Genomic DNA, 14,635 nt, shown 5'->3' with positions numbered 1-14,635 from the left:
ATGTTGAGTGGAAGCAGACACTTTGCTTGCTTCCTCTGGAATAATCCAAAAATTGCTGTAAGTGAATTAGGTTGAACATCCACATCTATAACTTTAGATAATATTCCAAACACATCCCTCCAAAAATTGTTTAAGCTTACACATGACTAAAACATATGAGTTAGAGTAAACACGAGGAAATCTGCAGATGCTGGAAATTCAAACAACAACACACACAAAATGCTGGTAGAACACAGCAGGTTAGACAGCATCTATAGGGAGAAACGCTGTCGACGTTTCGGGCCGAGACCCTTCATCAGGACTAACCGAAAGGAAAGATAGTAAGAAATTTGAAAGTAGTGGGGGGAGGGGGAAATGCAAAACGATAGGAGAAGACCGGAGGGGGTGGGATGAAGCTAAGAGCTGGAAAGGTGATTGGCGAAAGTGATACAGAGCTGGAGAAGGGAAAGGATCATGGGACGGGAGGCCTCAGGAGAAAGAAAGGAGGAGGTGGGGAGCACCAGAGGGAGATGGAGAACAGGCAGACAACTAAATATATCAGGGATGGGGTAAGAAGGGGAGGAGGGGCATTAACGGAAGTTAGAGGTCAATGTTCATGCCATCAGGTTGGAGGCTACCCAGCTGGTATAAAAGGTGTTGTTATATAAGAGTAGCCACTTCTGCGTTACATCTGTCACAAATAGGGCTTATTTTAGGAAAAATATGCACCAATTTATCTTTGGACATATAGGCCCTGTGTACTATCTTAACGATTAATAGCTATCATTTATAAACAGTTAATGAATGCTTGCATGTCGCCTAATGATAGGGTTCAACACATCTGGGAAGTAGAAGTTCAACATTCACTTTTAGACAATCAATGGAGTAAAATTTATTATCTAGTCAATAATTCATCTACCTGCGCACGCCATATCTTAATTCTGTGATATTTTCTACCACTTTACTAATGAATGGCTGGGAATTGATTCCGATTTTTTCAGGCACATCTTCATCCTCATTGCGTAGTGCCACAGTACGAGACCAAATTGGCCAGCGGCTACGATAAGAACTGCAGAAACCCAACACTACCCTAAGACTGTATCAGAGCCTGCTGAGCAAGATAAGTTGGAACACTTGATACTGAGATCGCTTGCAAGGTTCAAATTTTCCATAGCAGCAACTGTCCTCTCGTTATCAACTAGATTTAAACTAATTTGCCAGAAAGGGCATTACAAATGAAGATTTCAAATGGCAAGTAGCAAATAGCATCTTCGTTACCATTTAAAATCATCTACAGAAAGTGAAAGGGAGAATATTTCAGGTCTACTTTATCCTCTGATGAAATTCATTCTATTTGTCTCTCCACAGATAATGTCTGACATTTTGTTATTTTCAGGTCATCTGTTTTCATTGTGTCAAGATCTTCTTGCAACTTTTAATGTCTTGTTAAAAAGGGGCTGGTCAGGGTAAATTTTCAGGAGAATCCCAATAACATACAACAGCTCACAATATCCGTCCTGTTGAAGGAAACCTCATTTAGAGTAATGAAAAATTATAAGCTTCAAGTCATTTCTGTCAATGAGGTATGTGGAGCAGATGGCATTGAAACCATTTTAGAATAATGCATACTTTACTTGCAGAAATAAAACAGCCTGAGGGGATGCATCTTTCTGTTAGCGTTGCTGTATAAAGAAAACTAATGTTGAATGAGCAGTAAGATTTTCAGTAATCTGGAATCAAGATCAATCTGAGCCAGCTAATCTATTTGTCAGCGGAGTTACCTCAAGAATTATTGCTTCCACGCACACGTTTTCTGGGAGGTGAATATCAGGTCTGAAATGCTTTGCAATGGCAACCAAGAGATGCAAAGTGGCAATCAGGTCCTTGTTATGGATCACTGAAAGTCAAAGAGAACAACAGCTTTCAATGGAGAAATCAGAAGTTTTCAGTTGTGGTATAAGGGAACATTGTCTATGAATGTGTTAACAAGTCCTTCTCTACATGGTCCACCCATACAGGAGATAGGAAATGGTATCAATCCACTTGTTATTGCTCAGTTGCAAAGTAAGAGACTGATATTTACAGTTTAAAAAGCACTATTAAAATGCAGTGCTTAGTCTAATTGACTTTTTATTTAGCACTTCAGTCTGTTGGTACTTCCATTTCACTCAGCAGGGTGATTAAAACCTGAAGCTCGACATTTGTGAAGTTCCATCACACCCCGGTGCATTTCAAGAGTACTAATGACACTAAGGCATGCAGCTTGAATAGTGGTTCTTAGGAATATTGAGGAAGGCAGGGACCTTGGTATGCAAGTTCAAAGAACCAAGGAGGTGGCCGTGCAGGTATATAATGTGGTTAAGATGGCATACGGGTTGCCTCTGAACACAAGAACAGGAAGGCTATGCCCTAACTTTGTAAATCCTTGATCAGAGCTCAGCCAGCGTGTGTGTGCAGTTCCAGTTATCACACCATAGGAAGGATATGATAGTAATGGTGAAGGTGCACAGGAAATTCATCAACATGGGGCAGAGAATTTTAGCTATGAAGAGAAACTGTAGAGGGTTGGTCTGTGGAAGAAATTAAGAGGGGACATAACTGAGGCATACAAAATTCAGAAAGGGTAGAGATAGGATAGACTGCAGTAATTTTTCCCCTTATCAGAGGCAGAATAAAACTATTTTGGGTTGATGCACCATCAATAACTCACACTGAGACGTAAGGCGAGATATCGGCTTTTATTGACTGGAAGAAGGAACCAGGAGTGAGTGTCCATCATACTATGTCCTGGAGACTGAGGCCGAGCGTCAGGCCTCAGATCGCCTTTATACAGGGGCCTGTGGGAGGAGCCACAGGAGCAGTCAGCAGGGGGCGTGTCCAGACAGGCACATAGTTCACCACATGGGTAAAGGAATTTAGAAGAGAAAATCAGGAAGATTCTCAGAGAAGGACGTTAACCTAGAATGCAGAGTAGTAAAATTAGAGCTGTTAACAGCATTAGGAAGTACCTAGATGTGAAATTGAATAACCTTGGCATTGAAAGCTATGGATCAAGTGCTGGACGATGTGATTAATACAGATGGATGCCCCTGGTCAGTGAGGACATGAGGAGCTATTGATCTGTTTCCATGCTACAAGAACCTTTCTTTCTCTATGATGTAACTTCCCCCAGAGAGCTAGCAAACGAAACACAGACTGGAATTTTGATTCTAAACCAAAAGCTTTAATGATTCAGTAGTGGGATGTGTTCTTCAATGACAAGGTCATCATCTACTGACCATCCTTAAACACCACTAAGATGGTAATGAACCAACTGCTTTTTGCCTCAGTTTATCTGGTGAAGGAACTCATACACTGGCTTTGAGAAAGGAGTTCTAGGGCTTTGCCTCAGTGATGATGAAGCACAAGCAAAGGAACCGCAAATAGTCTAATGTCTGAGGTGGAGGGGGAGCTGCAGATGCTGGTCTTCCCTTGGACCTGATGTTCATGTCCTAGGCAGTAGTGATCATGGGTTGGGAGGTGGTGTTGATGCAGCCCTGCTTAGTAGCTGCAGTCTATCATGTAGATGGGATACATACAATCATAAGGTATGCCAGTGGAGCTAAGTAAGTGTTGGAAGAGTGCTAATCAAGAAATTTGCATTATCTAGGATGATGTTGAGCTGTTCTTCTTGGACATAGTTCAACCCAGACATCTGGTCAGTGATTTCACCGCTACAATCAAGAGAAATCAGGTGATTAAGCAAATACATTCTCATGAAGGATGATAACAAACTACAGAAATAACATTACAAAAAATAAAATGGTTAAACTTTACAATTTTCACAATAATACTTACCCTGATGTAACAGGACAAGCTACACAACTTTAGCAATGATCCTGTGATCCTAATTATTATGCATGACTTTTTTAATATGCAAGGAAGCTAAGGCAAGACTCAAAGATGATAACGTTACCTTTGACAAGTGTTACTCAACTGCATGTATAATTTTATTCAAGGTACAGACTGGCTCAAATCAAATATTCAATTTATTTGCATTAAAACAGAAACTAGCTTAAAATACAAGTATACAATATTGCTGTCAATACATGAATAATGATAGCCTGCATTATTTAAAGATATCGACATTAGGCAAACTTCTTATGCAAAGGCATGTCCCTCACTTTGTTGTTTTGGTCAGTGTGATTATAAAATAGAGAACTATGTTGTGCACATATGATGAGGTTAGCAAGATACATTCTATTTCATTGATGCAGATGTGAACTTGGGCATATTAGTCACACAGCATGGAAACAAGCCCTTCTGCATATAAGTCTGCACCAACTAAAAAGCACCCATCTACAGTAATTCTTCCTTCTTACCCATCAGCTGCCCTAGATTTTACCACACACTTATATACTATGGGTAATTACATGAAATTAACCCATGTGTGCCTGTTTAAAGGACATTCCATAAACTCTTCAGATTTAAATTATTGTACAGTATATGCACCTTCATATGACAGTCCTCAACAATTTCACAGATTCCTACAATAACAAAATTTAAATCGCTTTCAAGACATTTAGAAAGAGGAACAAATAACTTCATCTCTCAGTTCAGAGCCATGCATCAGCTGTCAATTGTTTGCAGTTTTTTTTATCCCCAAGTATAACTGGCACTTCCATCAGAGAATGATGACATCTCACAGCTTGACCATCTGTACTTAAACTGTGTAACTGAGAAAATTAAATAAAACACCACATAAGCATTAAGGAGCCATGAAGCATTTCTTAGATGCAGTGAATTTGGACGTCACCCACTTTGCATGCCCAATTTTCTGCCCTTTTGCACAAAGCAGCTAGCCTACCTTAATCCTGGATGACCTATTTTACTGTCTTTATGAACCTTTTGCAGTTGTAAGAAACACGAGTGAAAATGATTATGCAGAAAAAATTTAGACACAGAGACAGGTACACAGATACACAAGGAGTACTTAACTATAAAACACAAATTCAACATTTGCACAGATTTGTTTCAAACAGAATCAGAATCAGGTTTCTTATCACTGACATACTGCATGTTATGAAATTTATTTCACAAAATATGCCAATGATAAACACATTTCTTAGAATTTGGTTCACCAGACAACCAGCTGTACTTTCAACCTTGCTATCCATACTTCATTCTCCACAGCCAAACTCTCATCTGAACTGTTTCTGTTAAGCACCACAAAAGAGATCTTCAGCTGCTACATCTCATTCTTTCCTTTACCTTCATTGCCAACGTCACCCATTTCCATGTTGGTAACCTGTATGACTTATCTTCCAGCCTCCTGCTGACTCTGTCCACTACCCACTACCCATCCAGACCCTACCCCTTCTATCCATCAGCCACCATGTGGCTCAGAGTTCAATAGGGCTTGAACTCCCTTTCATGCTTGGTGTAACAAAAACCAGTTAACGCATCAAGGCATTTAGTACACTTGCTGCCTGGCATTCAGCATCTGTTTAACTATTCAATTTCAAATTAGAAAATTTATCATGTGCAACTAATACTCATCAGCATTCTGCAGTGTACTTACAGTCTACACTCCAGTTCGGACTGTCATCCTTTGTAACTTGGAGAAGCTGATTGATTTTATCCAACACAGCACTGAGTTTCTGTTTCTGTGCACCATCAGACATTGCAATTTCTTCTACATCCAGTTTGACTTTACCCAAATGCACTAATAATAAAAGAAAATAAGCTATAACAAGAATCAAAAATGCGTACACATTCCGAATTCAAGTTTGACTACAGTATATGCAAGTGCCTATAAAAAGTGTACACCCACCCTTGGAAATTTTCATATTTTATTATTTTACAATATTGATTAACAGAGACTTAATTCAGCTTTTTTGGCACTGATCAACAGAAAAAGGCTGGTATCAAAGTGAAAACAGATCTCTACAACATGACTAAATTAATTACAAAACAAATATAAAACACAAAATAATTGATTGCGTAAGAATTCCCCCCCCCCCTTAAAAATAACACACCAACTCATCACCGGTGCAGCCAATTAGTTTTAGAGTCACATAATTAGTCAAATAGAGATCACCATGTGCAGTCAAGGTGTTTCAATTGTTAGTAGTAAAAATACACCTGCATCAGGAAGGTCAAACTGCTGGTGAGTCAGTATCCTGGCCAAGACTACACCATGAAAAGAAAAGATCATTCCAATCAACTCTGCAAAAAAAGCACAGGTCAGGAGATGGATACAAGAAAATTTCCAAGTCACTGAATATCCCTTGGAGTAGAGTTAAGTCAATCATCTAGAAATGGAAAAAATGTGGCACAGCTGTAAATCTGACTAGAGCAGGCCGTCCTCAAAAACTGAGTGTATGTGCAAGAAGGGGACTAGTGAGAGAGGCCACCAAGAGACCTATGAAAATGATGGAGGAATTTCAAGCTTCAGTAGCTGAAGTGGGAGAGACTGTGCATACAGTCTCATGGATGCTGCCTGACCTGCTGAGTTCTTCCAGCATTCTGTACGTATACTTTTATCCACAGCATCTGCAGTTGTTTTTTTTGTGTTTTGAACTGTTGCTCAGGTGCTTCACCAATCACAGCTTTATGGGAGAGTGGCAAAGAGAAAGCCACTGTTGAAAACAAATTCACGTGAAATCTCAGCTCGAGTTTGCCAGAATGCATGTGTGAGACTCTGAAGTCAGCTGGAAATTTGAGCATTTTGGCCAGACTAGATGCTATGCTTGGCATAAGCCAAACACAGTACATCATTAAAAACACACCATCCCTACCGTGGAGCATGGTGGTGACTGCATCATGCTGTGGGGATGCTTCTCCGCAGCAGGCCCTGGAAGGCTTGTGAGGGTAGATGGCAAGATGAATGCTGCAAATACAGGGAAATCCTGGAGTAAAAGCTGATGCAGTCTGCAAGAGAACAGTGACTTGGAAGAAAAATTGTTTTTCAACAAGGCAATGACCCCAAGCATGAAACCAAAGCTACACAGGAATGGCTTAAAAACAACAAAGTTAATGTTCTGGAGTGGCCAAGTTAGAGTCCAGACCTCAATCCAACTGAAGATTTGTGGCTGGACTTACAAAAGACTCTTCACTCATGATCCCCATGCACTCTAGCAGAGTTTGAGCAGTTTTGTAAAGGAGAACGGGGAAATTTTGCAGTGTTTGGACGTGCAATGCTGATAGAGAACTATCCACACAGAGTCAAGGCTGTAATTGCTGCTAAAGGTGCATCTAATAAACACAAACTTGAAGGGAGTGAATACTTATGCAATAAATTATTTTGTGTTTTAATTCTGTAATTAATTTAGATCACTTTGTAGAGATCTGTTTTCACTTTGACACAAAAGAGTCCTTTTCTGTTGATCAGGGTCAAAAAAAAAGCCAAATAGTCCTACTGGTAAATAAGTGATTCGCTTGAACTTCTTTTATTTTAGCAAAATGTATTTGGTACATTGAGAGAGAGTGACCATTCTACAGACAGCACCACTCATTCCATACTCACTCTGAGCTCTGTCCATGTTTTCACAACAATGCCAAACATAAGCTCACGGAACAGTATTGCTTCTGGCGAGCTCAATACAGCTCTTGGGACTTAATACATAATTTACTAATTTCAGATATCCACCCTTTATGCCTTTCCTTCTCCATTGATGTGATTGTCCTTCTATTTTTATTTATTCTTCTGCCCTAAATGCTGCTTTGTAAAGTAACTGTTACCTTGTCAACCTTGGTCTACAGCCGATCAGAGACATTCCATCTATTCTATTCCCCTCCCAATATCCCCCTCCACAACTTAATATGTCTGTGTTCTTAATTTTCCCATTCTGTAGACTGTCCTTGACCTTAATAATTGACCATTTCTCTCTCTTCACGAATGTCATTTGACCTACTAAGTACTTCCAGCATTTTGTTTACCTCAAATATAGAATTTGTTATTCTTATTAAAATACTAACATACTGATGACAAATCAGAAGTTAATATTCTGGAAGGACAGCAGTTACATCTTGTAAAACACATTATATGATTCTGGTGCTTCACTAGCAATATAAAAAATAATTGTTCTGCATTCTTGAAATTATTATTTCTTTCCTGATCCTTATATCAAAACTATTTGTTCCTAATTATTATACAGCATTAATTGTTTACTTCATCATTATCCAGCAAAGTCAAGCAACTTTATGTAAAAACATGATCCAGCACATCCCAAAATGTATTCTCCAGTGTGCTTTCGTATTTCCTCTTCTCAAGCTGAACTTGAAAAAGCAATCCACAATACATCTGGCAGAATGTACCAGGGGAAAAATGAACATAATGCATCAAATACACTACAATACCTTTACACTGTGGGTATCGACTTGTTTACCTAATAGATGGTGCAGCACTAATCCATCATACAGGTCTTCCTCCAGCGACTTAACAACAATGTGATCTTGCTTCAATGTGGCATTGATCCAATCAATGAGAAACTAAGAAAAGGAGTCAATATTGATTCATAGTTAAATATTGTAAACCTATTATATTTATTAATTAAATGGCATGGTGTCACCAAGCTAATCTAGTACCCTTAAAGGTTTACCTTCTGCTTCCCTCCAACATTGGACCGTAAATAGCCCAAAATCATTTTAGTTCATCATTACATCCCAAGCATGTGACACAGAAACAGCTCTAAGTGAAGACAAAATATCAGTTCAAGCTAAGAGGTATAGGAACTTTGGGTTATGGCCAGATGACAAACAAAAGGAATGTAGTTGACCTTTTTTGGTGACGCAGGGTGATCTCGGAATCAGATTTTGTTATCAATGACTTATATGATGTAAAATTTTGGGGGTCTTTTTTGCAGCATCAGTGGAGTGCAAAGCAAAAATACAAAAATAAATAGTGCAAAACAAAGAGAAGAAGTGAGAAATCACAGGAATGGAAGGGCTAAGAACAACTGTCAATTAGCAGGGGCTCAGAAATTTAAGCAGCTAAGAACAGAAGTGTAGTGGTAGAAAATTAAAATTCAATTCAAAATACTAGTTTTGAAAACATTTTGTAGATTATCATAATAGGCTGACTTTGGATATCATAATGCTTTTTATGCTGTCAGCCAGGTTTGTTGGATTGCTGAGGTTTCAGAAGAACAGCAGCATCCCTTAATTACATGTCAAATCATCTGGGACACAAGTAAGCAAATCAAATGGCAAACTGAAAAGTGTGATGTTCAATATCTGCAACCAAAAGACAAAAAAGTAGAGACACAAGCAAAGGAATAAGTTTCCACCATCATTAATTCTTCCAGCTTAGGGTTCTTCAGTGATGCTGGCTGTATGAACTTTCTTTTTTCACCTGTAAAGTCAAAGGAAATATTATTAAACAAACAGAAAATATGAACATTAAATGTTGGAAACACTTAGTTAAGGCAAAGACAGGGTTAGTGTGGGATAAGTTTAGAGGTTGTCCAGTTAATGAGTAAATAGAGATATTGGAGAACAAGAAGTGAACAGCTATGAAACGGGGGCAGATAAAGCAAAAATACAAACGAACTGAAAATTTGTGAAATGCAGATCTGTAGAACATCGCCAGGTCTTGCTCTTTCAGAAGTATTTCCTTTGTTTTAATTAACCTTCCCCTACTTTCCCTTTAACTCAAAACTAGTTTGTTTTTCCCCTCTACCAGTTCTGATCACGATCTTCAACTAAGAACATTAAACTGCATCTCTCCTCAACTCCATGGTACAAGAGGTTCAGGTACAACCTCCAGAAAGCCATCTCACAGGTGAAGTGACAATTCCAGACCAAAATTGAATTTCAGCTGCTGTGGCATGGTTTGACTGCTATCACCTCCTTCTATAAAGTAGAGCCAAGTGACTTAACTGACAAAGGTTTCGCTCCAATGAGCTCAATGCATTTTATGCTCACTTTGATGGAGGAAGCTTCACAAACTCTCACAGCCCCTAGTAACCCTGTGATGAGGGTGAACACACAGAGACCATCTAGCCAAGGTGGTGTACCTGGCCAAGTACTGAAGACCTGTGCTTATCAGCTGGAGTATTTACTAATATCTTTAGTCTCTTGCTTCTGAGGTACCCATCTGCTTCAAGCAGGCTTCAATTATATCTGTGCCCAAGAAGAATGTGGTGATATTGAACATCTGGCTGAATAGTGCCAGAATAACAACCTCTCACTGACTATCATTCATTAGCATTTACATCCACGATGAAGTGCTTTGACAGGTTGTTGATAAAATATATCAACTCGTGCATGACTTGGATCTGCTCTAATTTGCCTATTGTCACAACAGGTTAACAGTAGATGCCTTTTCACTGGCTCTTCACTCAACCCTGGAGCATTTGGACAGTGAAGATGCATACATCAGGATGCTCTTTATTGACTACAGCTCTGTATTGAACACTATGAGCCCTTCAAAACTAATGAATAAGCTTCAAGACCTTGGTCTCAGTGCCTCCTTGTTCAAACGGAGCCTCGATTTCCTCACTTGCAGAAATCAGTCCATTTGGTTTGACGACAACATCTCCTCCACAATCGTCAAAGTGGACCACAAGGCTGTCTGCTTAGCCCCCTGCTCTACTCACTTTCTACTTATGACTGTCAGGCTAAGTACAACTCTAATGTCGCATTTAAGTTTGCTGATGGCACCACCGCTGTTGGCCATATTAAAAGTGGTGATGAATCAGCATTTATGAGGGATATTGAAATTCTGGCAAAATGGTAAACAACAACTTTTCACTCAATGTCAGCAAAACCAAAGAGCTGATTATTGACTGCAGGAGGAAGAAACTAAGGATCCATGAGCCAGTTCTCACTGGGGGGAACAGAAACTTTAAAGTGCTTGGTGTTAACATCTCAGAGGATCTATCCTGGATCCAACACACAAGTACCATTGAAAAGGACGTCAGTGCCTCTACTTTCTTAGGAGTTTGCCAAAATTTGACATGTCATCTAAAACTTTGACAAGCTTCTATAAATGCATGGGGAGAGTAAACTGATTGGTTGCACTATGGCCTGGTATGGAAACAGCAAATCCCTTGAACTCAAAAGACTACAAAAAGTAGTGGATACAGCCCAGTCCATTACAGGTAAAGCCCCCCACACCATTGAGCACAAGGGGTGTTATTGCAGGAAAGCAGTATCCATAATCAAGGACCTTGACCATCCAGGCCATGCTCTCTTCTCATTGCTACCATCAGGAAGAAGGTACAAGAGCTTTAGGTCCAACACTACCAGGTTCAAGAACAGTTGTTACCACTCAACCATCAGGATTCTGAACCACAGGGCTAACTTCACTCACCCCAACAATGAACGGCTTTCACAACCTCTGGACTCACTTTTAAGGGCTCCACAACTCAGGTCCCAATATTTATTATTTATTTGTTATATATTTTTTCCTTTTGTATTTGCACAACTTGTCATCTTTTACACATTGGTTGTTGGCCTATCTTAGTTTATGTGCAAATATTTCACTGACTCTATTGTGTTTCTCTGTCTTTACTGCGAATACCCACAAAAAAATGAATCTCAATATAGTACTGTATATGGAGACATACATGCACTTTAATTATAAATTTAGCTCAATTTTGGTGATTAGAGCTCTGCGTAGAGCAGTAAATAATTATTATACTGTTGTATAACCTTCATGCATGCATTCAAGATATTTGATGAAATTTTGATTTCTGTCTAGTTCAAACCTGTAGTCAGAGAACTCTGGACTATACCACAAATTCTACTTTTGCCTTTTTTGCTGCCATTTATGGCTTTCTGTGATTGTGTCTTCTCTACAAGACTACCTGATTCTTGCGATGGCTTCCAAATGCAGAAAGATAGATGCTGTCTGATAGTCAAGCCCCTTTATTGCTTCTGCCTTGTCTTTTCCTATCATCCTCAACTGATCTTATATTCTTTGCCTTTGTTTACCTGCACCACAATAATCAGAGTTTCTCTTCATCTAATTATACTATGTTACATGTGCAATTATATATATCAGTCATCATAAGAACTTCAAAAGGAATTCTCTCTTCCTATTGTAATATTTGTTTTTTTAAAGCCAAACTAACATCTAAAAACTAATTGCTGAATTAATTCCCTTAAACTCTTTTCTTTTAAATTTTGGAAGGTAAATTCCACAAAGGTGCTGAAAACATCACTTAGGTTTTTCAAAGGAATAGAAATCACAGTAACTTTTACATTTTGTTACAACCATCTACAACCTAGGGTAGTTCAAAGTTTTGGGAATGGTTGAATTCCAACCAAAATGTAAAATGTCCATTTCTGAATCCTGCCTATTCTTTGTTATAATGTATTGTGTCAGAACTTGGAGATGAGGCATTCCATTTCATAAACTATTACTGACTGATACCTCCACTGTCGTTGTTTTACTTTTAGCAATTCGTGACATGGAATTGAGAATTTAGTAACTGGACATATCCCATACTTCTAATATAAAGAATTTTTTTACTGTGCAGGAAAATCAATATTGCAAGAAATGTACAAACCTAGAGGAATGTCAATTTTTGTAGATTCTTTAGATTCTTCAAAGGCAGCAACAATATTAGCAAAAGAAGAATCCATTTCCTTCACCTGCAGGTATAAATATATAAGATATGCATGATTATCTATGAAACATCCATCTGTAGAAGATTTTGTACAAAATTGCAAGGGAGATGTAAGTTCTTCTGCCAGAGTCTCTGCAGTGTGGAATATTACAGCATAAATACATATCTCAATTCCAATGAATGGTTATTGTTGTGAAATATTAACTCCCTCTCCACAGATGCTGTCTGACCTCCTGAAAACTTGTAGCACTTTTTTCCATATGTAAATAGACTAAGTTCAAAGTATAATATTGAATATCATGACATTAAACCTATTACAAAAGGGAGGTTTTAAATGTGGGATATTCTTTATCATTGCTTACAAGATATGATAATTTATCTTTAAGGTTAAACATGAATATAATCTTGCAAAGTTTCTTTGTTTACTTACATATGTTCTTTTTAGGTGATGAAAGTATGGACGGAGGGATAACCTTTCCCTTGGCTAGGGTTATCTCAAACCAGGATCACAGCTGCAAAATAGAGCAATAGCTATTCATACCAAGATGAGAAGAAATTCCTTCACCCAAGTTACAGTGATTCTTTGGAATTCTCTTCCCAGGACAGCTTGGAGGTTGTTGACTATTCATTCTAGACTAGGATCGATAGACTACAGTATATTAAGCGGAATCAAAGGGTACAGGGAGGAAAATTACATTGAGGCAAAATGTCAACCATAATTTTATTGAATTAGGCCAAATGTTCTGCTCCTACTTCTACTTATATTCCTTATGACTAGCATATAAGATACAAAAGGGTAGCGAAGTGGTTAGCACAAAGCTTAACAGTACCAGCAACCCAGGTTCAATTCCCACCACTGCCTGTAAGGAGTTTGTACATTCTCCCCATGATGACGTGGGTTTCCTCAGGGTGCTTCAGTTTCCTCCCACAGTCCAAAGATGTGTCAGTTGATAGGTTTGTTGGTCATTGTAAATTGTCATGTGAATGGGTTAAGATGAAATGGGGGGTGGGGGTTTTGCTGGACGGTGCACTTTGAAGGGCCAGAAGGACCTACTGCACGCTGTATCCAAATAAAATAAATACAAACCAAATTATAGGTCAACTTTCATTTCAGAATTCCCAGCAATATTTTATGTTAAACAACTATACAAGGTGAATTATAACATTAAAACAAATATTATAGTGAACTAAGAGTACTGTACTCACTGTCGTGAATGCTTAATGATATTCAATGTTCCACAGGTAATCCCTGCATCCTTCAACCATTTGCAACAATAGTTAAATTACATCATAATGATAATTTAAACTCCATAATACCTTCTATCATCTTAGTTGATCTGATGATGATAACCTCTTCTCCATATTTGTAACTCCCAACAATAGCTTCATTAAGATTCCCATTCACTATTCATGCAGCTAATTCAAAACTATGCTGCCTGAGTCCTTTCCCACAATGGGCCCCAAACACAGATTAGCTGCAGGGATAATCTTTGCTATTTCACTCTCCCTAGTTGTCCACCTTCACCCTAGCTAGCACTAACCATTCCACATTTAGCAATCTCAACCCAGTCTTCAGGAACGTCCTCACCAAGTTTCACTGCTTCAGTACCACATCCTCCTCCTTTAAGACTTTCTTTATTTAAAACCAACTTCTTAACTGAGTGTTTGATCACTTCTATTATCTCACTTAGGCTTAATGTTGAGTATGACTGAAACATCCTTCTATGAAGTGCTTTGGGGCATTTTCCAAAAAAAAAAGGCATCATGTAAATTCTTTATTATGAGCATGATATTTCAGAAATTCAATGATCTGCAAGGGAAAGTGGTTGTACGCTAAATATGCCAGCCACCATACTATATATAACAATTCACAATCAAGCATTCATTAAACAAATTTTGAGTTCTTTCTTAAAAGAAAAGAGTTATTATTGGAAGTTTCTTTAATGTAGCTTACAGTGGTCAACGTTGCCATATTATCAGTGAATATTAAGGATGCAGAGAGAATTCAGTGTTTGAAAACAGCAAAATTTTCACTCCATTGAAGAGGACGTAGAGAAAGTTGCTAATGTGTAAGCAGTATTACCACAAGGTATTTTCAA

General features: G+C 38.5%; 1 protein-coding gene across 3 annotated transcripts in view; it reads right to left on the bottom strand.

Annotated features, from left to right (window-relative positions):
- Positions 1 to 14,635, bottom strand: part of parvg (parvin, gamma) — a 42,461-nt gene that overhangs the window by 21,632 nt on the left and 6,194 nt on the right. For all 3 annotated transcript variants that reach the window (XM_059977966.1, XM_059977965.1, XM_059977967.1), the window contains 6 exons: positions 12,967 to 13,048; positions 12,477 to 12,561; positions 9,249 to 9,313; positions 8,349 to 8,451; positions 5,540 to 5,683; positions 1,761 to 1,876 (listed from right to left, as the gene is read on the bottom strand). In XM_059977966.1, coding sequence (XP_059833949.1) covers positions 1,761 to 1,876; positions 5,540 to 5,683; positions 8,349 to 8,451; positions 9,249 to 9,313; positions 12,477 to 12,552 — 504 coding nt within the window. In that variant the 5' untranslated portion in view covers positions 12,553 to 12,561; positions 12,967 to 13,048. The remainder of the gene's footprint in view (positions 1 to 1,760; positions 1,877 to 5,539; positions 5,684 to 8,348; positions 8,452 to 9,248; positions 9,314 to 12,476; positions 12,562 to 12,966; positions 13,049 to 14,635) is intronic.

Source organism: Hypanus sabinus, chromosome 8 (assembly GCF_030144855.1).
Source record: "Hypanus sabinus isolate sHypSab1 chromosome 8, sHypSab1.hap1, whole genome shotgun sequence".
Lineage (NCBI taxonomy): Eukaryota > Metazoa > Chordata > Chondrichthyes > Myliobatiformes > Dasyatidae > Hypanus > Hypanus sabinus.
The sequence above is the reverse complement of the archived record's forward strand: the minus strand, read 5'-3'. Positions and strand labels throughout refer to the sequence as shown.